The sequence below is a fragment of the Mus caroli genome, chromosome 10 (assembly GCF_900094665.2).
Source record: "Mus caroli chromosome 10, CAROLI_EIJ_v1.1, whole genome shotgun sequence".
Classification (NCBI taxonomy): Eukaryota; Metazoa; Chordata; class Mammalia; order Rodentia; family Muridae; genus Mus; species Mus caroli.
In genome coordinates, this window is record NC_034579.1 from 53,978,687 (window position 1) to 54,001,434 (window position 22,748).

Consider the following 22,748-nt stretch of genomic DNA (forward strand, 5'->3'; position numbering starts at 1 on the left):
GAGAGAGAGAGAGAGAGAGAGAGAGAGAGCAAGTGCAAATATAAGATATGTGTGCAGTACCTGAGGAATCCAGAAGACAGTGTCTGATCTCCTGGAACTGGAGTTACAGGCAGCTGGGAGCCACCTGATGTAGTTGCTTGGAAGAGAACTCAGGTTCTCTGCAAGCGGAGTACATGTTCTCAACTGCTGAGCATCTCTCCAGCGCCTACTTTATTTATTTATTTATTTATTTATTTATTTATTTATTTATGGGTGCAAATATTATTTTTAACCTCTTGTGGAGTACAGGGATAACCTATTAGCATCCATGATTTCAGATAACATTCAGTTATATCCCTGCACAGTTTTATCACTAGTAAATTACTAGGGTTCTTCCGTATGGATTGATTTATAGGAACACATTTGATTCAGTGATTGGCAAAATAATACAGATGCCTATAAGAATTTATTAGTTCAGATCAATCACCATGAATACCACACCAACCAACTGACACCCAAACTTCCTCTCTTTTAGCCTGATTTTGTTGATCTTAAAAATATAATTTCTAAACATACTGAGTTATAGGAACATGGACCATATAGTAACTTCATAAATTCTAAAGGCTAGACATTTTTTAATGAAATACTCTTAGTTGGCACAAGCCAAGAGTCTCAGCACTGTGGATTATTTCTTACATGAAGAGAACATCTCTTAATTGGATAGGGCTAATGTGGGCTAGCAGAGGAAAGGAACGGGATTCAGGAGTGACCCATATGCAGACATGGTTGTATGTGACATCAAGACCATGTTGGAGGAAAAGAAATAGTCCTGCTCTAGAGGGCTCTTGGAGAGGAAGGAGTGGGAGATGCGGCAGATCTCTGGCTCTTGGCCATGTGACAAGTTCTGCTATCAAGTGTACACTGGAATTAGACATTGACACACACATGTCCCCAGCAGCAACACAGCCAAGTTCTGCTTCTTAGCTTACATATTTATCAGTGTTTCTCTGGCAGCTCTTTGTCTTCCGGACACAGGAACAAGGATGCCAGGTAGCATTTTCCTTGTTTTTCTTCAGCCTAATTTTCCTCTTAGTCGCCTCTGTTCTATAACTGAGTGACCACAAAAGGGTTTTGTCAGAAGCCACCTAGGAAAGGCTAAGGCATGAAAGTGAATTTTCTAGAGCTAGCCCACTGTTTTGCATGGCCTGCAGTGGGTAAGCTCTAAGGTGCAGGATCCTTAGACACTTCAACCCAGGTTGCTTCTTGCTGCTGATATGCCTTTTTCTGTCACTATTGCACAGTCTAATGATTCGTGGGCATCAGCTCACCCTATTGCACAAATTTCCTGCAGATCTGCATGAAGATGTACTCTCATATAGGAATGTTTTATAAACGAATTGAAGATTTCACAATTTCTGAGAGTGATTTTTTAAAATTTTTTTATTACGTATTTTCCTCAATTACATTTCCAATGCTATCCCAAAAGTCCCCCATACCCTCCCCCCCACTTCCCTACCCACCCATTCCCATTTTTTGGCTCTGGCGTTCCCCTGTACTGGGGCATATAAAGTTTGCATGTCCAATGGGCCTCTCTTTCCAGTGATGGCCGACTAGGCCATCTTTTGATACATATGCAGCTAGAGGCAAGAGCTCCGGGGTACTGGTTAGTTCATAATGTTGCACCTACAGGGTTGCAGATCTCTTTAGCTCCTTGGATACTTTCTCTAGCTCCTCCATTGGGGGCCCTGTGATCCATCCAATAGCTGACTGTGAGCATCCACTTCTGTGTTTGCTAGGCCCCAGCTATAGAGACAGCTATATCAGTGTCCTTTCAGCAAACGCTTGCTAGTGTGTGCAATGGTGTCATCGTTTGGAGGCTAATTATGGGATGGATCCCTGGATCTGACAGTCTCTAGATGGTCCATCCTTTTGCTGAGAGTGATTTTTATAGAACTCTTAAATTGAGACAAGTAATCTCAAGCCCCCTATAGAGTAAAGCTGCCAATAGAACTCTGTAAACCTTCACGTGTCAAGGGCTAATTGCATTGGGATAGGAAAGCAGGCTTGGAACGAATTTGTGATCTAGGGAAAGCATTCATTCGAGGTCAGGTCCAAGGATGAAGCCACAGGTGTGCACTATGATAAAGTAAAGGCCATGTGAAACTGTGGCTTTGAACTTATAATGAGCTTATGGAATGAAACACTGCTTTGAACTTACTATCTATATCCTTCTGTAACTCCCCCTTTTGTGTAACATTTTATCTATGAGGTAATTCTTTTTTTACACAGAGAATTTTTTTTGTCTAAAAATTATAAAAAGCTAAAAGCAATAATAAAGTTTTGGTGTAGCCATTTCTGCTACCTCTGGTGTGCATGTTGTCTATGTTAATGACTTTCTTTCCTTTCCTTTCCTTTTCTCTCTGGTTCACAAAGAGTTAACAAACTCCAAGCCTCTCACCTGGCCAGAGAGTGGTCCCTGTGAAGGGTCCCAGAGCCAGAGTGAAAAGAGCCCTAGCAATTAAATCTTCTTTTAATGCCCTGCTGATAACAGCAGGAGTTAATTACCAGAAGCCATCAGTTTTTGGCCTTAGAATAGCAAAGACTTAAAGGAAGAAAAAATTTACAATTAGTAAGCAACGTTTGCACCCATAATCACTGGCGCCACCCATGGCTGTTGGCCTCAATTTACCTAGATGCTGGGCTGGTCCCAGCAAGATTTCCTTTAAGGGCTGAAGAATCACCAAACATGAGTGCATGTGTATGCATTCAGATTCCCCAACAGCACTGGGGAAAGGATTCCTGTTACCCTGTAAACTTAAACTGACAGATATAGAGGATCTGGGGCTTGCAGGATCCATTTTGGGCTTCTCAGTTTTGTTGTTTCTGTGAATTTGCAAGATGTTCTTTGAATGCATGCCGTCTGTGAATTAATGCTTAGAGAGTTGAATTTAGAACAAGATCAAACTGAAGTTTACACAAAATATGTTAACCCCTAAGCCAAGCTCTGTAAATTGAAAATTTATGGTAGAAATGGTAGTGAAAGTTAGAAGGGCCTGGGACAAGGGAGGCATCCAAGAATCAATGGGGGCAACCTTAGCTTTGATCACTGGAGATATGGAACCTGAAGAGGCCACCACCTATAACCAGACAGGAACTCCAGTAAAGTGATAGAGACACCAGCCCACCCACAAAACTTTCAACTCCAAATTTATCCTGTTTACAAGTAATACAGGCATGGGGGAGTGAGCAGAGACTGAGGGAATGGCCAACCAATAACCAGCCCAACTTGAGACCCATCCCATGGGTGAGCACCAATCCCTAACACTATTAATGATGCTCTGTATGCTTGCAGACAGGAACAAGTTGCCAAGATGCTCCACCCAACAGCTGACTCAGATGCAGACACCCACAGCCAAACAGTCGATGGAGCTTGGGGACTCTTATGGAAGAACAGGAGGAAGGACTGTGGGTCCTGAATGGGATAGGAACTCTACAGTAAGATCAACAGAGTCAACTAACCTGGACCCTTGGGGCTCTCAGAGTCTAAACCACCAACCAAAGAACATATGCTGAACCTAGGCCTTCCCGCATATATGTATCAGCTATGCAGCTTGGTCATCATGTGGGTCCTGAGCAACTGGAGTGAGGGCTATCCCAAAGGGTACGTAGGATATGTTCTTTTAGGCTTGAGGCCTTGTCTGGCCTCGGTGGGAGAAGAAGCACCTAGCCTTGCAGGGACTTGAAATGCTAGGGTAGGAGGGACACCCAGAGTGGGCCCCCACCTGCCCAGAGAAGGGGATGGGGGAAGGATTGTGGAAGGGAGTGCCCTCAGCAGGGGGGCAGTGAGCAGGATGTGAAGTTAATAAGTAAAAAAATAAATTGATTAAAGAAAAAAAATAAACAAAGTTTCAATCCTCTTGACAGTCTGGGGCACTCTGAACATTTACAAAGTATCCGCCCCTTCCCCCAGGACCTCTCCCTCTATAATCCAGACATTTTGGTCTTCCTTCTCTTTCTTCTCCTCTCCTGTCTCTCTGCATGCACACTTTCTCGATTTTTCTTCCCCATCTCCTCTCTCTCCCTTCCCATGGTGACTTCCCTGGCCTCGGTCCTTGGGGCCAGCAAACTTATCCAAGAGCAGCTTCCCAATAAACCTGCATTTAATATAATCAAAACTGGCTTGAACTGGCTCATTTCACCGGCAGAGAGGTAACTCAGCACCTGTTTCTAAACGTGAATGACCATTGAGGACCTATGAAGACTTGACGGACAACTCGTCTGCATCAGTTAACTCTCTGAATTCACCCTCTTCCCAGCTCCACACCCCTTTCCCTAACCATCATCATCCCCTTTCCCTGACCTCCAAGAGAACCAGGAGTGGGAAGATGGTCTGTAAATCAGCAAGTGGGCTGCAGAGGTGGCCGAGCAGGTACAGGTACTCACTGCCAAGCCAGACAACCTCAGTTCAGTCCTTGGAACTCACATGGTGGGAGGACAGAACTGACCCCCTCAAGTTGTCCTCTGACCTGCAAACACATGCCATGTCATGCATGCACCCCCCAAATAAATAGATGTAATAAAATTATTAAAAATAAATGTTTAAGCCGGGCATGGTGGCGCACGTCTTTAATCCCAGCACTGGGGAGGCAGAGGCAGGTGGATTTCTGAGTTCCAGGCCAGCCTGGTCTACAAAGTGAGTTCCAGGACAGCCAGGGCTATACAGAGAAACCCTGTCTCGAAAAACAAAAAACAAAACAACAACAACAAAAAATGTTTATGTTGACTAAAGATGTCTGGAAACACTAAGCTAAGGAGGATAGGAAAAAAAAAAAGTAAGATATAAAAATGGATTTTCTGAAACTCACCATCAGAGGGCACAACCGTACTGCAATATGCGGCTCCCACGCTCTGCCAGGAAGCTGGCCTCTGGTGTGCCTAAGAGACAAAAGCCAGGTAAACCGTCAGGGCAAATTGATTCTAGGCACACGTGCTCCAAATAACGCTAGCATCTGACTGTGTAAGTCTGACTCTTCATGGGGAAGCAGAGAATGCAAATGAACGGAAACAATAAAAGACATTCCCAGCAGCCTGTTAGCAACAGAGACACTACAAACAAACACATCTTCATACATAGCTGGGTGGTCTCATACTAAACAAAATGAGAGTCACACCTGGGGGAAAAATATATTACTGACTTTTAAAAGCAATCCTGGGTAAGCACTATCCGCTCTAACTTTCCCTGCCTCTCGCTGCCAGACCTTAGATTGGCATCTCTTTCATTAGTTATGAGAATGGGATGCACTGTGCAGCTTCAGTATTGGAGTGGGCTCTGGCTCTTGCTGTTTGCTTTTCTTATTAAAATCTTGGACAGGCAACCTCAGTGCTTGAGCCCAGAGCATTAGAACGAAGTCACAGCCACACACTTTTGCCGCATCTTCACAGGGCAGTGCTGCGGCCAGGAGTCTAGACTGAAGTTCTCAGAAATGAGCTAGGTTTCAAGGAGAATACTGAACACATTTCTCACTAAGCCCTTTCTTTGTACCTTTCCCAGTCCCAAAAGTATGACAGAAGGAAGGCAGGAAGGCACTAAAGAAAACCCATGCCAAGACAATCGAGACCATTTAGGAATCCAGGACAATGCCCACGGTAACTCAGCTGTAACACAGGATGCAGGAATCTCATTACCTCCCACCTCCTTCCTCCTGAAGACATCTGGGAACGTAAGAAAGACTGACTGTGGTGTTTGGAATGGGAATGGTCTGGCAGGCACTTACATCTGTTTGAATATGTGGTCCCCAGTTGGTGGAACTGTTTGAGAAGGATTAGGAGGTGTGGCCTTGTTGGAGGAAGTGTGTCACTGGGGCTGGGCTTTGAGATTTCAAAAGCCCAAGCCAGGCCCAGTGTCTCTCGCTGTCTGCTGCTTCTGTATAAGATTAAAGCTCTAACTATGGCTCTGGCACCACGTTATGCCTGCCTGCGTGCCACCATGCTTCCTGCCATGATGATTCTGGACTGACCTGAGTTCTGAAAGCAAGGCCTAGTTAAACGCTTTCTTTTATAAGTTGCCTTGGTCACAGTGTCTCTTCAGAGTGAGAGAAAAGTACCCAGGACACTAATATTTAGAAAAAAATATAAATAAGTCATTTAAATAACTACAGAGAACGTTTGTAGATTGGTTTTTCTTTCGGGTTTAAAATTTTGATTCATTGGACTTAATTTCAGTCACATTTCAGAAAGACACACAGCCAATCTCTCTTCCACGGCAGCACGGCTGGTTGAGGTAGCGAATAACCCATCTTCATCTCACCTCAGACAGCAGCCTCCCCCCTTTCCAAATACTTATATGAGTTTCAATCTGTTTCTGAACAAAGCTTTGCTCTGTCCAGTGATCTGTCTGCTCGCAACCAGATAACCACGATGGTTCCACATTCTGGCTTTATGGTAAATTTTAGTATCTGGCTTGGTTAGTCATCAGGAGAACTGAATTGGTAGTATATATAATGCACTTAGAACAGTCCCTGGTCTACAGTGAGTGCTCACCTGTAAGTGCTAAGCATTTTGTTTCGAGACCATGCTAATGCCATGGGTTGACATAGGGGAAACTACCATCTGTATTATGTCAAGCCTTGGCATCCAGGAGTCTTTGTGGTTTGAGACAGGGTCTCACTATGTAGCCCTGCCGGCCTGGAACTCACTGTGTAGACCAGGCTATCTTCAAACTCACAGAGATCTACTTGCCTCTGGAAATACAGGTGTATGCAACTATACCTGATGTAGCCTAGAATCCCACGTCTCTCCTTCCGAATCTTTATCTGTATACTAGAGAAGCATTTTACAGTTCTCCTCACAGAGTTTGCATCTGTTCCCATGACCACTGTCTGTGTTGTAGTGTAGTAACCAATGCTGAATGCATTACCCTGAGGTTTTTTTCTTGTGTGCATCCGCAATGTCTCTATTGGCCTGTTATTTACTATCATTTCTGTGAACTAATCTGGGAATTGTTCATTAGGAAAGTCTAGTCTCCTTATATTTATTTATAGGAATATAAAACATATATTTAGTCTTTTCCAGTATGCAGTTTTAGAGTCTTGTGCTTGTTTTTATTTTTTTCTTTTTGTCAATACGGAAGATTAAACCCAGGGCCTTGACCATGATGGGCAAGCAGTATAGTCTGGAGTTTTATGGGTGTTCTGATCACTGCTTTCTTGTTAAATGGTTTCCTTGTGAACTAAAGCATGGCGATGCATGCTTGCAGTCCCAGCACCCAGGAAAGGGAGACAGGACGATGGCAGCTGAGTTTATAACATTGGTTTTCGTGACTACTTGGCTCCCTCTCTCCCCTTAGCTCTTTAAATGTCATTCCTGCTGGGAAAGGTCTACTCTGGCCCCTCATGTTAAATACTGATCCAGTGTTAGCCTCTCCTGATCGCCTTCAGGTATATACCCCTACCCAACATGCTTAGCTTTCCCCTGATTTTGGTAGGTCCAATTCTTCTAAGCAAATTGCTCACTTAGTTTATGGCTGTATTCTCTGACCCATGGGACAAATTTTAATTGGTTCAACCACTGACAGTGTTTGTGAAATAACAAGTCCTCGTCAAATAAATGCTAGCTTGTGGAAAATATTTATTATGTTACAACAAAAGTCTTCCCTCTGTTATGAGTTCTGAGGCTTTTTTATGTCCCTTTCCTGATCAGTTTAGTTCAGGTGTCCATTCTCTATCTGCCTTCCTGCTTTCTCAATGCTCCTTGTGTGACGTTGTGGCTGGGTCTTTCTTAGATGACCGTTGGTGGCTTTCATAAAGCATGAGTTTATTCAGTATTAGTCCTTCGTCCTCCCCACCGCCCTGCGCCAGCCTCAGAGATGCAGACACCGCTCTGAGGATACAAACCCACATTTGTTTTCATCTTCACTCTACAGACAGTGGGCTCCATGCTAGCTGCCAACTCTGTAGCTACAGTTTCTACTTTTATTGCTTCAAGGATCAAACTTCTTCTTGAAGGGGGGGGGGTGTCATGAGAACTGAATTTTCTGAAGCCTGACATCTTAGTTCTTAACATTAATCTTTCCTGGAGTACTTGCCAAAGCCCTGAATTTGCTTTTGGGGTGTCTGAGGCCAACCACCAACTCTGAAGAACTTGCTGGTCTGGCTTTGCTGGGGATCTGCAAGCACGGGTGTCACCTCTTGAGGTCTCGGGCATCTGTCTGGCCTTCACCAGATCTGGCTGCCGCCCTTTATACAGAGTGCTGTGGGGTTGCTCCCTGGTTGTGTTGAAGACAAAGCTTAGAGTTCAGTTTCTTATCTCCTTCCCATGCTATGGTGTGAGGAGAGAAGGGAGGGACTGGTACATTTACTGGGCCATTATGACTATGCAGTGGCTTTTACCACGACCATCTGTGAACAGGAAAGAGCAAAGTGCGAGGAAATCCCAGGCACCCATCACTCCCTTCAGTAGTTAGCAACATTTTGCCAAACTCAGTTTATCTAGGCCCAGCTAGTTTGCTTTCTTCTTTCCCTAGTCAGTCAGTCTGTCAGTCAGTCAGTCTGTCTGTCTCTGACTCCCTCCCCTCCAGCTCTCCTCCTCTGTCTCTCTTTTGATGTTTATGAAATGCATTCCCTATGATCAAAGCTGGCCTGAAGCTTGCTGTCTAGTCAACAATGATGTGAACTCAGGATCCTCTCACCCTCTTCTCTACCCCTCGTGTGTTAGGATAATAGGCACTCACTATCATGCCTCATTTCCCCCCAGAACATCTTAAAAGACATCCGAACCATCAGAACACTTCACCTGAAAATACTTCAGATCACCATTTGCTGGAACATTGTAAAAGCCAGAAGCCTCTATGATTTTTACGAATTGTCCTTGGCGATATATATATTGCAGTCAACAGTACATGACATGATTTCTGTTGGATGCTGTAGAGCATGAGCATGGACTGGCGGGCCAGCCACCTCTGTTTGTAGAATTTTAGTGCAACACAGCTGAGTTCACTCATGCCCACTGCAGGTCAACTGACTCTTTCTGAACAGCAGATTTCAACAACAGCAGTGAGAGGAATGAGTAATTGCAACAGAAACCACGGGGTCTTAGAAAGCTAGAACGTCTGTAGTGCAGCCCCTTAAGAAAGCCTTAGCTGGCCCTTGCTATAGAATAAAGCTTACATGGTGTGGGGATAACTCTCCAGACCATGTCTATAGTGATACTGACAATCGCAACTAAAAATTATATTTAGAGGCGGGTTTTCAGTGTTGCACAGGTTGGCCTCAGACCCCTGGGCATAAACCACCAACTTCCTCAGCCTCCCAAACAGCTGTGACTTACAGCCACCATCCCAGGCTATTATTTATTGAATCGTCCACACACAGATATTGGTCTGTAACTTTTTTTAAAGATTTCTCATGAGAAATTTGTTGAGACTAACATAAACAAAAATGATTTTGTTCTAGCCATTTCTCCTTGAAATATGGTAACAATACAGAGGAAAAACAACAAATCAAAAGCAACCTGGAAATGGGTAATGAATGCTCATCACCGAAGAAGTCCTGCTCCTCGCCCCCTGTATCCTGTGATCCCCAAATCAGAATTATCCGTGCTGCATCTCTTTATTCTTGATATGTCACAATAAAATAGTAAGCTTTTTAGTTTTCTTTTGTTCTAAAGTAGCAAGCATCTCATAAATATTTGGCCAATATTAACATTAAAAAACACATCAGGAAGTTTGCTGGGAGCCAAGAATGGAGCTATATGTATATGTATATGGTATGTGTATATCAGCTCCTGGGAGAGGGATACAGGAGTTCAGGGCTAGCCTAGATGACAGAAACAAACCACAAAATCAAATCAAACACAAGTTTGTTAGTTTGTTAGGGATGTGGAAGAGTGCAAGCTTAGCATGCATAAGCCCTGGGGTGGATTCTCAGCTCTTCAACCAAAACAAAACCTGAGCAAACCAAGCAAGCAAACACCAACAAACAACCAAATAACTAACAAATAGTTAATAAAAAGAAAGACATTCTCGGTAAACAGTGCATATTCTTCATATAGGGAGTGACCAAAATCAAGGTGAAGAGAGACTGTGGAAGGCATAAAAATACCCAGGGAGAGAAGTCTCTGGGAGTCTCTGGGTACCATCAATGCCAAATAAAGAGATGGGCTAGCACCACAGACCTTTGCAAAGAAAGTAAGTTTCTATTTTTTGTAAAGGGAAGTCCACATATTCTGAGAAGTAACCTGAGAATGTTAGGGGAGTGCAAAAACGTGTAATTAATGTAAGAAATGCATAAGGCCACCCTTCCGTGTGTGCTGCGACAGGTTACCTTTAACCCTCACCCAGGAAGAAAAATCTCTAGCAGTGTCAACTTAGAATACAAAACGTTATCTTCCCCCAAGTCATAGGACTTAAGCTAATTCAAAACCTTTGAGTATTAAAAAGAGATATCCCATGTCCTTAGATCCCACAATTAAATCCAAGTTAATGCTACTTTTGTGTCCCTTACTGGTAACATAAATCAACTTTCCCTTCATCTACCTTACACAGCCAGAAGAGCAAACCTACCAGAGACCCAAGAAGACCGAGTCTTATTTCGGAAACAAATACATACTAACTACCCCAAAGCATACTGTAACTAACCAGGCCAATGAGCTTTAGATGAATAACAACTATTTGTCCAAAGCTGAAACGTGGCCAGAAAAAGCCTCACTGTGCCACAGTCTAGATCAGTCAGATTCTACATCCCTGTTACACGCCGTTACATCAGCATGATCCATCCACACACTTATAAAAATGGATCCTTTCAATGCTGTCTCAAAGTGTCTTTTTCAAGACCAGAGTATTCGTCCAGCCGGGCTAGCTCAGTGGACAAAATGCTTCACCTTCTGAGGACTTAAGAACCTGAGTTCGAGTCACCACCGTACCCTAGCCGACACTTCTCAAGGAAGCTTCCTACCTGACCAGAGGCAAGGCCAGCATTCTGAACCCCAGAAGACTCTCAGCTAGATCAGAGGCCATACACAGAGCCAGAACTCCAGCCCCCTTGGAAGGAAATGCTCTGTTCCACCAGAGACCATCCAGGCCATCAGAAAACCAGCTCCCAACGCAGGCAGAGACCCTCTACTCTACCACAGGGCACTCCAGCCAGAGGGCCAGAGAGGAAACAGAAACCAAGGAAGAAACACCCATCCCAACAAAGACAAACCCAGAACTCAGCACCCATCCCAACAAAGACAAACCCAGAACTCAGCACCCATCCCAACAAAGACAAACCCAGAACTCAGCACCCAGGCCTCCAATCGCTCAAAAGCCCAAATGTCAGATTAAGAACACAGAAACCAACAGCCAGGACACCATGTCACCACCAGAGTCCAGCCATGCTACTAAGCAAGCCCTGGATATTCCAGCACAGCTGAAGCACATGAAAACATCCTTAAAACTAACTTTATGAAGATGATAGAGGACCTTAATGAGGAAATAAATAGATCCCTTAAAGGAAACCAGGGAAAGACAATTTAAAAATTGGAGGAAATCAATAAATCCCTTAAAGAATGACAAGAAAGCCAAGAAAAAACAAACAGTTGCAGGAAACAAATACAACTGCCTAAGACCTGAAAATGGAAACAGAAATAATAAAGAAAACACAAACCAAGGGAAACCTGGAGATGGAAAACCTAGATAAGCCAACAGGAACAACAGATGCAAGCATCGCCAACAGAATACAGGAGATGGAAGAGAGAAAGAATCTCAGGTGCTGAAGATACGATAGAAGAAATAGATACATCGGTCCAAGAAAATGTTAAATCTATAAAACTGAGAACATCCAGGAAATCTGGGATCCCACGACAAGGTCAAACCTAAGAATAAAAGAAGGAGAAGAAGATTCCCAGCTCAAAAAATAGTTTTAACAAGATCATAGAAGAAAAATTTCTTAATCGAAAGAAAAGCATGCCTACAAAGGTACAAGAAGCTTACAGAACACCAAATAGACTGGGTCAGAAAAGAAAATGCTCTTGCCACATAATAATCAAAACACTAAACACACAGAACAAAGAATATTAAATCCACAAGAGAAAAAGGCCAAGTAACACATAAAGGCTGACCTATCAGAATCACACCAGCTTCTCGAGACAGGTAGAAAGCCCGAGGAAACTTAAGGACAGAGAGAAGTGCTGTGGGTGTTGTCTTCCAGATGGAATTGATCAGGATGAATGCCAACTGTGACTGCCTGAACATCCTTCCCTCCGTCTTGTGAAGGAAGGGAGGGAGATGGAGAGAGGGGAGGAAGAGAGGAAAGGAGGAAAGGAGGAAAGGAGGGAAGCTGGAAGGGAGGAATGGGAGGGAAGGAGGGAAGAAAGGAAGGAAGAGGGGAAGGAAAATGGAGGGAGGGGAGGAAGGAGGGAGGAAGGGAAGAAGGGAGGAGGGAAGGAGGAAGGGAGAGAGGGGAGGGGGAGAAAGGAGAGAGGAGGGACACAGCATAGGAGAGGGTCAGTTGGGAAGGGAGGTTGATGGAGTAGAAAAGGGGTCTGAGAAAGAATGGGACAGTGAATGTAGTCACAATGTGTTACATGTAAGTATGGTATTACATATATAAGAAGCACTTTTAAAACCAGACATGGTGAAATGTGCTTGTAATGCCAGTGCCGGGTGTGTGTGGGGGGGGGGGAGCACAGGAGGAACCTGGGGACTTGCTGACCAGCCTACCCAAATTATTGAATTCTAGGTGGTGAGCCTGTTGAAGAAGAAGGGGTGGGGGAAGGGAAGGAGATGGAGAAGAAAGAAGAAGAAGAAGAAAGAAGATGAAGAAAGAAGAAGAAGAAGAAGAAGAAGAAGTAGAAGAAGAAGAAGAAGAAGAAGAAGAAGAAGAAGAAAGGCAGATGGTGCCTGAAGAATGACACCCAAGACTGTTCCCTAACCACCACCATCACCTCCTCCTCCTCTTCCTCTTCCTCCTCCTCCTCCCCCCCCCTCCAGAGTTTATGGGCATTCTATAATTAACTGTGTAAAACTATTGCAGTTGGCCTATAGCAAAACATATCTATAGATAGCAGTGTACTCAATTTGAAGTTTGGTTTTTTTTCCACGTTTATCTCCTGATAAAATAAAACTACTGAAGCATCACACCAGTGAGAGACTTTTACTACCTTCAATCAAAGTACCAACTCAAGCACTCAGCTCTCAAAGCTTGAGGACTGAGAGAAGGGGAGACCCTGGAGTTATTAGAAAAAAGTTATTAGTTATTGGGACCTGGAATTTCAGGCCCCAAGATGCAGTTTCCCACCTGTTATATTAATACTACATCTGTTGGCTATTTCACTTAAGGGTGAGTGACCACACTCGAGTGAAGCTTTGTATTTGAACTTTAATGTTCTATAGAAACACACTCACACAAACCATCTCTATAAGAGATTTGCCTCTTACTGGAAAGTCTCATCCATTAGAAAATATAGTTCTTTTTTAAAAGCATGAGGATCTGTACCCCGAAATCTGTGTAAGGTTAGCCCTACCATGTGAAAGGCAGATACTCCAGGTTTTTCAGAAATGTCCCTTCAGATAGCAACAAAAACAATTACACTGAACCGCAGGACTCTCTGGATAACTAGGAGACAAAGTGTCTTATGAAACAAAGTGTCTTATGCAGTTTAAGTCAGAGTGCTATTAATATGTGTGATTTAATGCTTTGATATCAGAAAATTATTCATCCTCTGGTTATTTTAAATGACTGTTAGACTTTATTATATCTGGACTAATGTTTTCCCCACTAGATACATTGTAATGTCATAAAAGAAGTCATGACTAAATATATAAAAGTATATGCCTTCAATTCCCAAGGCAACTTCTGTTCTTAGTAAATTATTAAATCTATCCAAGTGAAGTGACTTAAAAAAAATACTTGTTGCCAGTGGCTAGAGCAGGGCTCAGCAGTTAAGAGTGCTTACTGCTCTTTCAGAGGAGCCAGGTTTGGTTTTCAGCACCCACACCAAGTGGCTCACAAACACTTGTAACTACAGTTCCAGGGAGATCCAATGCTCTCGTCTGGAGTCCTCAGGCAGGCCTGTAGTGTACATGAATTCACAAGAACCCATACATACACATAAAAAGAATAAACCAGGTTTTTTCCTTCTAAATTACCAATGTTTTAGAGGGGATCAAGATGGTGATTGAAGCCAGTGTTCCCAGCACCTGGGAGGTAGAGGCCAGGAGGATTTAGAACTGAAGGCTAGCTTTGACTATGTACTGAGTTTGAGGCCAGTCAGAACTACAGGAGACGCTTGCCTCAAACAAACAAAACAAAGGAGAGTTTTTGGTTGTGTTTTGAACAGTGATTCTAGGTTCTCTGTAGCAAAGGATGACCTTGAATCTCTTCTCCTCCTGCCTTCAGCTCCCAAGCACTGGGGGTGTACATTTCCTCAGGGATCATTTGTGGTGCTGGATACTGAAGCCATGACTCTGAAAACGTCAGGCAAGCATGCTCACGAGCTAGGCCACACCCCCAAGCATGCTTACCAGCTAGGCCACACCCCCAGCCCTTGTATTACTTTTAAACACATTATGTCTTCAAGTTCATCTTCTTTACATCTTCCATACACTGTTCCTAGATTCTGTCCAAACCCTTTTATTCCACCATGCTGTGTTCTAATATCTGTTCTGATGACAGACTCCCCTTTAGGGTTATGGTCAGCCAGAAGACTTCATACATATTAATCTCTTTACACATTAGGACCCCTCAGTATGCCAGGAGGAAGCAGACACTTCATAAAGACTTATTTCACAGAATTGTCGCGCCCCCCACCCTTTTCCCCTATTTCAGCTTCTTTGACAAGCTTTATGACGGCTTTGTACTCTACTCTTTCCCTTGGGGAATTATTGCTGATGTTTTATTTACTGCTGAGGGAGTCTGAGAAATTAGAAGAAATGACGACAGCTACAGGCACTTGGGGAGTAGTTAGAGCATTCCTTCACCTACATATTTAAGGTCTGTTTTATTTTTGGCTGCTGCAGGTGGATTTCATGTTACATTGAGTTGGTTTAATAACTATACTGTTAACTAATTTTAGACGACAAAATACCCAACCACAAAAATTCTTAAGAATCCTTATCCACAAAAATCCTTATCATCACATAAACACTAGGATTTGTTCTTGATAACCTTTTCTACTGTTCCAAAAGGAATCAAAGCACAATGCCACTTGTCAGACTGACTAAACAGACATCATTTGGAAAACGCTCGCATCGCGCATGGAGAATGGAACATGGTGTCGTGGTCTTCTTGACAGCGCTCTTTGGCAGAAGACTTGAATCTATGGGTCCCTCTGTATTACCAGCTACGTCTATGAAGTCTCCAGTCACTGCGGCAATGACCTTGGAAGTCTTTCGTTTTCAGTTGGTAGTGGAGAAACAGGTGTTGATTACATTAGTTTCTGGGTTTTATAAAGTGCAGTACTGGGTAATGTTTGAAAATACTCTTTCCTATTTGGGGGACTCCTGGGCTATGCGAACCTGGGCTGGTTCTGACAGCTGTCACCTGCACCTGTGGCGTCTGCATCACCCAGGAGCTAGTCAGGAGTGAGGTGCAGACTCCCAGCTCCCACCTTAGCCCTCTGGCTTTGTAACAAGGTTAGCGGAAAATTCTTATACAAACCGAACCTTGAAAAGCCTTGTGTAGCTCACCCAAACCAGATTCAAGGGCAGGCAGGAGCAATGGAGGTGTGGTGGTCTCAGACCTCCACCTCCTCTCTTATCAAGACTCTGGCAGAAGCAACAGAGTTTCAGTGAGAATCCCTGTGGTAGAAAGAATGCTGCCCAGACAGCTTGAAAATGAGATTCTCCAGTCATATCTAGCTCCATGACCTTGAACCAGACTTTTCGCCTTTGAAATGAACAGGTCTTACAGCAGACGTCGTGAGTCTTTACAACTCAGAAAGCTATGAATTTGTGAAGACAAATAGCGATGTGTTCTTTCCTGACATGTGTCACGCACAATGAAGTAGTTGAGGGGAATGATTTAACGGTTTGTGCAGCTCGGAGAAACGGTTCAAGAGACAGCCTGAATAAGGCTTTGGGGTCCGGTCCCTTCAATACTTTGTATTTATTCAGCACGGAAGCTGAACTTCTCTCTTTTTCACACTTGGATTCTGAACGATGCACAGTGGTGAATAACTTAGGCGGTGGGCGGCAGCTATTAATACTCCCTCCCGCTTCCTTTGTTCCTGAATACAGATTAAAAACAGGTAACAAAAGGGTTCCAGAGATGAAAACAGCTCTTATATTGTGCACAAGAGATAGAGAATGCTAGTGTTCTTACGAAATCAGGGTTAAAGTGTTTACAGGTAAAGGAACTGGGAAAAAAATAAAGCCAACATGTATGTGAACACGTAAATGCACCTATGTAGAGAAGTTGAAACTAATGTGCATCTGTACACGTGAATGCACATATTTAGGGAAAAACAAAAGTAACACACCTGTGGACATGTGAAGTACATATGTAGAGACTATGAAACTAATGTGCATGTGTATGTACACGTGAATGCACATATGTTGGGAAAATAAAACTATCATGTATGTGAACATGTGAATATGTATGTAGAGAAAATAAATCTAACACACATGTGTACATGTGAATGCACATATATAGAAGAAATAAAACACGTTTTTTCCATATGCATATACATAGGGAAAATAAAGCAAATGTAGTCACATATTAATAACATAAATCTAGATGGGGATAAGACTACATGCACATTGTATTCTTTCTATCATTTTCTTTAGATATGAGAATATTCAAAATAAAAAACTGAGGGAGTACAAACTAACATGAATATGCTTCTTGCTTTATTCTTTTTTTTTAACAAGTAAAATGTATGAGATTTAAGTTTTTGGTAAAGTTTATAAAGCATCAGAGACTAGGATGGAGAAAGCAGTAAATACGGTATTTTAATAACTCGCCTTCCTGCGATGCCTCTTTAACGAAATAAACAATGTCCAACCACCGGGTGGGAGATGACCCAAGCAACAGGGCGTCGTGGCAGGGATGTGTGAGGTCAGATGCCTGGGACCCGTGCAAAGGGTCAGTGTGGCAGCTCATTCCTGCAAGCCCAGTGCTGGTGGAGGGGGGCAGGGACGGCATCCTGGGCACTCACTGGCCAGCCAGATTAATCAAACGGGAGTTCTAGGCTCAGTGAGAGATAGTGAATAACCTGGTGAGGAAGCGAGGAAGGCACCTGAGGTCACCTTTAGGCCTACAAGTGCACCCATGTAAATAATGTGTGCACTTAATGTGTGTAAATAACGCGCGCGAGCGCACACACACACACACACACACACACACACACACGCGCGCGCGCGCGCGCGCGAGGGGCAGTGCAGATAAATAGGTCTGTCTGAAGTGACTTTTATTTTTGCTCTGGCGTCAGCTAGTATTGGAAAAGAACGCAGCTTTCTTCCTTCCTTCCCCTCGAGGAGAGGGGCCGCAGTAGCTGTCCTGAGCATCGCTCTCTGTCCTCCCACGCGCGCCTGAGCGGAGTGGATTTCTACACCAGGAGAACGAGACAACAGGCGAGAGTTCCAGCACTGGAGTGGGTGTGTTTCAACACTCTTCCCATTTACTCTTTTTACCGACTTACGACCCAATCAATGCACACTTGCCTTTCCGGGATAACCGCCCTGCTGAGTTAGCAGCTCCAGCTGTAGCTCTGGCAACAGGCAGGGACCAGGAGCAGCCAGTGCTCCTTCCGCATTGCCAGACGAAGTCCCATAGCAATGCCACCCAGAACAAACACACTTTAATTAATGAGAGATTTAAACACATTTGTTCTTAATACCCCGGGGCTTCATAAAAACACGTCAAATTCAATGACTTTTTTTTTTCCTTTTCTCTGATGTTAGTTAAGTGGATGGATTTATTTTAGTTTGCTGTTAAGCTTCATATAGTTAACACATTACTTAAAATGATCACAAAGAGGCTGTTATTAAAACTCTTACAAATCAAATCATCACAGTGTAGTGTAAAGGGATGCAGACAAGGCAGCTAGGGTGGTTTTCATACATAATTGAAAGCCCAACTCACAGTAGCTCTTTGCTTATTCTGCCTGAAGCCAGCTGCTCTTCGCTGGTCACGTGGGACCAAACTCTCAGCCAACAGTTCTCGTCATGGCTTCACAGTCCGAGCTGACAGAGGCTCAATTACATATTAATGATGACTCTGCTTACAAATACCACTGCCATCTTCATTTTGCAAGAATTATGAACAGCTAGGAATGATAATTCATGTTTGCTTAGTACCCAAACTATCCATTGATTTAAACATGAATAAATCGCAAAAGCAATGTATAGTAAATGTGTAAGCTATAGAGTAAGTAAGTTATAGTACTTGATGAATTAACATATGAATACATGCATTATTATTTTACCTTTAATGGGTATATACATATATACATATTAATAACTATTGAATATGTGGAATATATACACATAACAACATTGAATATGTGAATGTGATTACTCTTAAGACTCATAGAGATGGTATATCATTTTTATACTACATAGCTCTGGAGAGAAAGGTTTGGAAATTGGGGATGGAAACAGATAGTTTTGACAATATTGCAATATGTATTTTCTATGATAATATTAAATGCCAATTTAACAGAATGGAGAATCACCAGGAACTCAGGGGGAGATACAGACATTAAGGTCAGTCTCTGAGACTGTCTACGAAGTATTATCTTAATTATAATAATTAGTGTGGAAAGTCCCATCTTAACTAGGTAGGACCACTCCCCAGCCAAGGACTCTGGAAAAAGCAAGCTGTGTACTGGCACACACGTATCCACGGCTCTCTGCTTCCTAAGTTCTTCTCATACAATACGGTTTGATCATATTCTTTCCCCTACTCCAGCTCTCTCCAGATCTTCCCCACCTCCCTACCTACCCAGCTTCACGCTCTCTCATTTTTCAAAAACGAAACAAAAATAACCAATAAAACAGAAAATGACGGATGCAGAGTGATCAACTCCCACAAGCTCCTGCTGCTGACCCCCCTGCCCCACCGTGATGGACAGTACCCTGAACTGTGAACCCCAATAAATCTTCTCTTACGTTACTTTCCACAGAGCATTTTATCACAGCAACAGGAAAAGAAACTAAGAAAATTTCTCAGTTTAAAAAAAAGAAAAGATTTGGCACGAGCTAGACCAAACGTGGATATTTAAGAGTGGTAAGTATAGAATATGCATTATAGAATCCTTTGTAAATTGTAAAAGTATTTCTAAACTGTTTTTGTTTGTTTGTTTGTTTGCTTGTTTTAGAGCATCTTTCAGAGTCCTCACCAAGTCTGCATGCTTGCTAAGAGAAGCTGGGGATGTTCTTTTCTGATGAAGGCTTGGGTTGTATATGAACAGAGTGGACAGCATTTATCTATTTTATCTTGCTGTGTGTTGGCCCACATTGGCTCTATTGGGCTCTCCCACGCTGGCAGACAAAGCAATGACTCCATTTCAGTGCTGCAGACTTAGACGTCCATTAAACAAGTCCACCACAGCGGACTTCTGGGCTATCTCCAGGTTGACTAATATGCAGGCGTGAACGTTCACTTTATATACTCTTCGAGATAAAACTAGGAAATGAACTTCAGAGCTGAGGGACCTGCATATGTTCGCGGGGCCACACAGTGAGTTCTATGGCAGGCTCCACTGTCTTACCTCCAGTACCCTAATACCCAGAGTTCCAGACTCTTTGCTTAAAAATTTTTTTTCTAATTATGTGTATGCGTGTGAATCTGTATGTGGACATGTACATGTGAGTGGAAGAGCCCATAGAGGCCAGGGGCATTGGATCTCCTGGAGCTAAAGTTACAGGAAGTGTGAGACTTCAGGTGGGCACGCTGGGAATTGAACCTGGGTCTCTGGCAGAACAGTAAGTGCTCTGAACTGCTGAACCATCTCTCTAGCCCCATGCTTTTTAAAAATTATTTTATTTTATTTCATCATGTCTAATATTGTCAGCTTAGCTAATTTGGGGCTATGCTACCTTTTAAATTTTATATAAAATTACTTATATATTGGGACATAAGCCCTTTGTTGGGGCTTCATATGTATGTGTGTGTGTGTGTCTTTATGTGATATGTATGTGCATTTCTTTTCTCACCGTAGCAAGCATTTTGATGGTACCTCAAAGAATGAAACTGAAGCTTTTAATGTAGCCCAACTAGTGATGTTTTCCTTCATGAGTAGTGGCTTTTATATTCTGTTTTAGGTACTGTTTCCTGCCTGAAGGTCAGGAAGATATTCTTCTGGTTTCTCCAACAAGCTTTGCTCTTTTAGCTTGAACATTTATACCTGTGTTTTATGATTCGTTTTATTTAGTATAGGACCCAGCCAAGCTTAGATTTACTTTCTTCTGCAACAAGCTGGCCATCTTTTCCTCCACTGAGAATATACAGATCCTGCAGATGAATCTGCAGAGAAGCAACAGCTGAACAATGTTAAATATTCTCGGGCATGATCTTGACACATTCTTTCCTCCCTGGGAACCTCTGGTTTTCTCTGGGGAGGCCTGACATCTCTTTCTTATGACATATTTTAATGTATCTTAATGTTATTGCAAATAGTTTCATTTTTCAAATTTCATTTCCTAAAAGTCAGCGACAGGAATATAGCTTCCTCTCCCTAAGCTTTGCACTGGATTGTGCAGTGTGTCTACACTCATGTAGAAATGGCTCAGCTTCGTGAATTTAATAAACTGACCGATCGTGTCCGACTTACAACTGGTTTAGCATGTGGTTTTTCTTCAATCACTTTGTGATAGTCACATTAATTTTATATCTTTCCCGTGGATTCTTTCGGAGTTTCAATACATACAATTGTGTCACCTGTATGTGAGGTTAGATTTACTTCCTCTTGAATGCTGAAGTTCATTTCTTCCTCAATGTAACCGAACTGGATGAGTCTTTAAGTTCAAAAGTGAATAATCCTTACCTCAGCCTGGATCTTGACATCAAGAGAACAGTCTTCAATACTTATCATCAATTATAACACCTTTGAAATCTTGGGGTAGATAACCTATTGTCAAATATGGATTCCCATTAATCCTCTTTTGCTGAGGGTTTTTGTGACAGCTGTTCACTTGTATTTATCTGCATGAAGATGCCCTTTCCTTTCTTATAATGTCCTCATTGAGGATATTTATAGATAGTACATACATCAGTCACGTTTTCATATTCACTGGGGAAGTTTAAGACTTACTATTTTCTATTTTAAGTGTATGAATGTTTTCATGCACGAATGCACATGAATCCCATGTGTGCAGTGCCTGATGAGGTCAGAAAAGGGCATCAGATCTCTTGGTGTTACACGTGGTGGAGAGCTACCACTTCTGTGCTCGGAACAGCTACCACTTCTGTGCTCGGAACAGAACCCGAGTTCTCTGCAACAGTAGTAAGCACTCTTAACAACTGAGCCATCTCTTTAGCTCCCTCTGGAAAATGTCTCAAGCCTAGAGTTTTATGTCTGTGAGGTTTTAATTATCGGTTAAACTTCTTTTATAGCTATAAGACCAATCAGACTTTGTATCTCTCCTGGCATTGGTTTTTTGCTCTTCCCCTACCAAGAGCACCATTATTTAGATATAATTACCATCTTGTATAATTTATCTACTTATGGGTGGCACATGCCTGCAGTCCCACCCAGCACCTGAGAGGCAAAAGCAAGAGAAGAAGCTCCAGGCCATCATTCCAGGCTATATAATGAGTTTGAGGCCAGCCTGAACCATATAATGAGAGTCTATCTGAAAACCCGTGTCTGATATGATGGTTTTAGTACATACATAGCATTGTGTAAGTTCTACGTCAGTCAGTAGTACAGTCTTTCACCATCCTCACAACCTAACATCCATTAGACATCATTTCCTGTTTTCCCTACTCCTAATCCTTGACAACCTTCTGTTTTTATGGATTTGCCTGTTCCTGACATTTCATGTTAAGCAAAGTGACTCAGGATGTTGAATTTTGCTGAGTGGATTTTACTGAATAGCATAATGTCTTCAAGACAGAATTATAAGACATCGTATACCTGTACTTCACTCTTTTTAATGCCAAACAATGCCCCATTGCGTGGTGATATGGGATCCTTTAACAATGATGGTTACTGGGGTTGGTTTCACTTTCTGGCTATGAGGAATAATGTTCCCATGAAAATTCATATGTAAGTCTCTGTGCAGCGCCATTTCTAATTCCTACCTGCTGTGAGGCTTCGTCTACGTCCCCATCAATACTTCTCACTACAGTCTCTCTTACAGTATTTCCCTTAGTAGATATGAAGTAGTACCTCATGGTGCCTCTCATCTCCCTCTTCTAGGGACCAATGATGCTTTGTATCATTTCAAGCTCTCGGCAGCCATCTTTATAGGAGAAATATCTGTTCTGATCTTTTGCCCATTCCCCCCCCCCCGCCTTTTTTTAGGAGCCATTTGACTTTTTAAAAAGTTATTTATTTTATTTTTCAGTACACTGTCACTGACACACCAGAAGAGGGCATCAGTGAGCCACCATGTGGTTGCTGGGATTTGAACTCAGGACCTCTGTCCAGAAGAGCAGTCAGTGCTCTTAACCACTGAACCATCTTTCCAACCTCTTGACCATTCTTAAAATCAGGCTTGCTTTTTAAAGTTTAATGTTAGGTTTGGAAATTATGTTACTCTAGGAACTTTTGAGTGAAATTTTAAGTTTATTGGCATCAAGTTTTTCCAGCCATTTTTTTTGGCTGCTGTTGTTCCAGTGCTGGGT

At 42.7% G+C, this 22,748-nt stretch overlaps 1 protein-coding gene across 1 annotated transcript in view; it reads right to left on the bottom strand.

Annotated features, from left to right (window-relative positions):
- The window catches only part of Mcu (mitochondrial calcium uniporter), a 168,659-nt gene that overhangs the window by 40,126 nt on the left and 105,785 nt on the right, over positions 1 to 22,748 (bottom strand). The window contains exon 2 of the mRNA XM_029482392.1: positions 4,845 to 4,914. Coding sequence (XP_029338252.1) covers positions 4,845 to 4,914 — 70 coding nt within the window. The remainder of the gene's footprint in view (positions 1 to 4,844; positions 4,915 to 22,748) is intronic.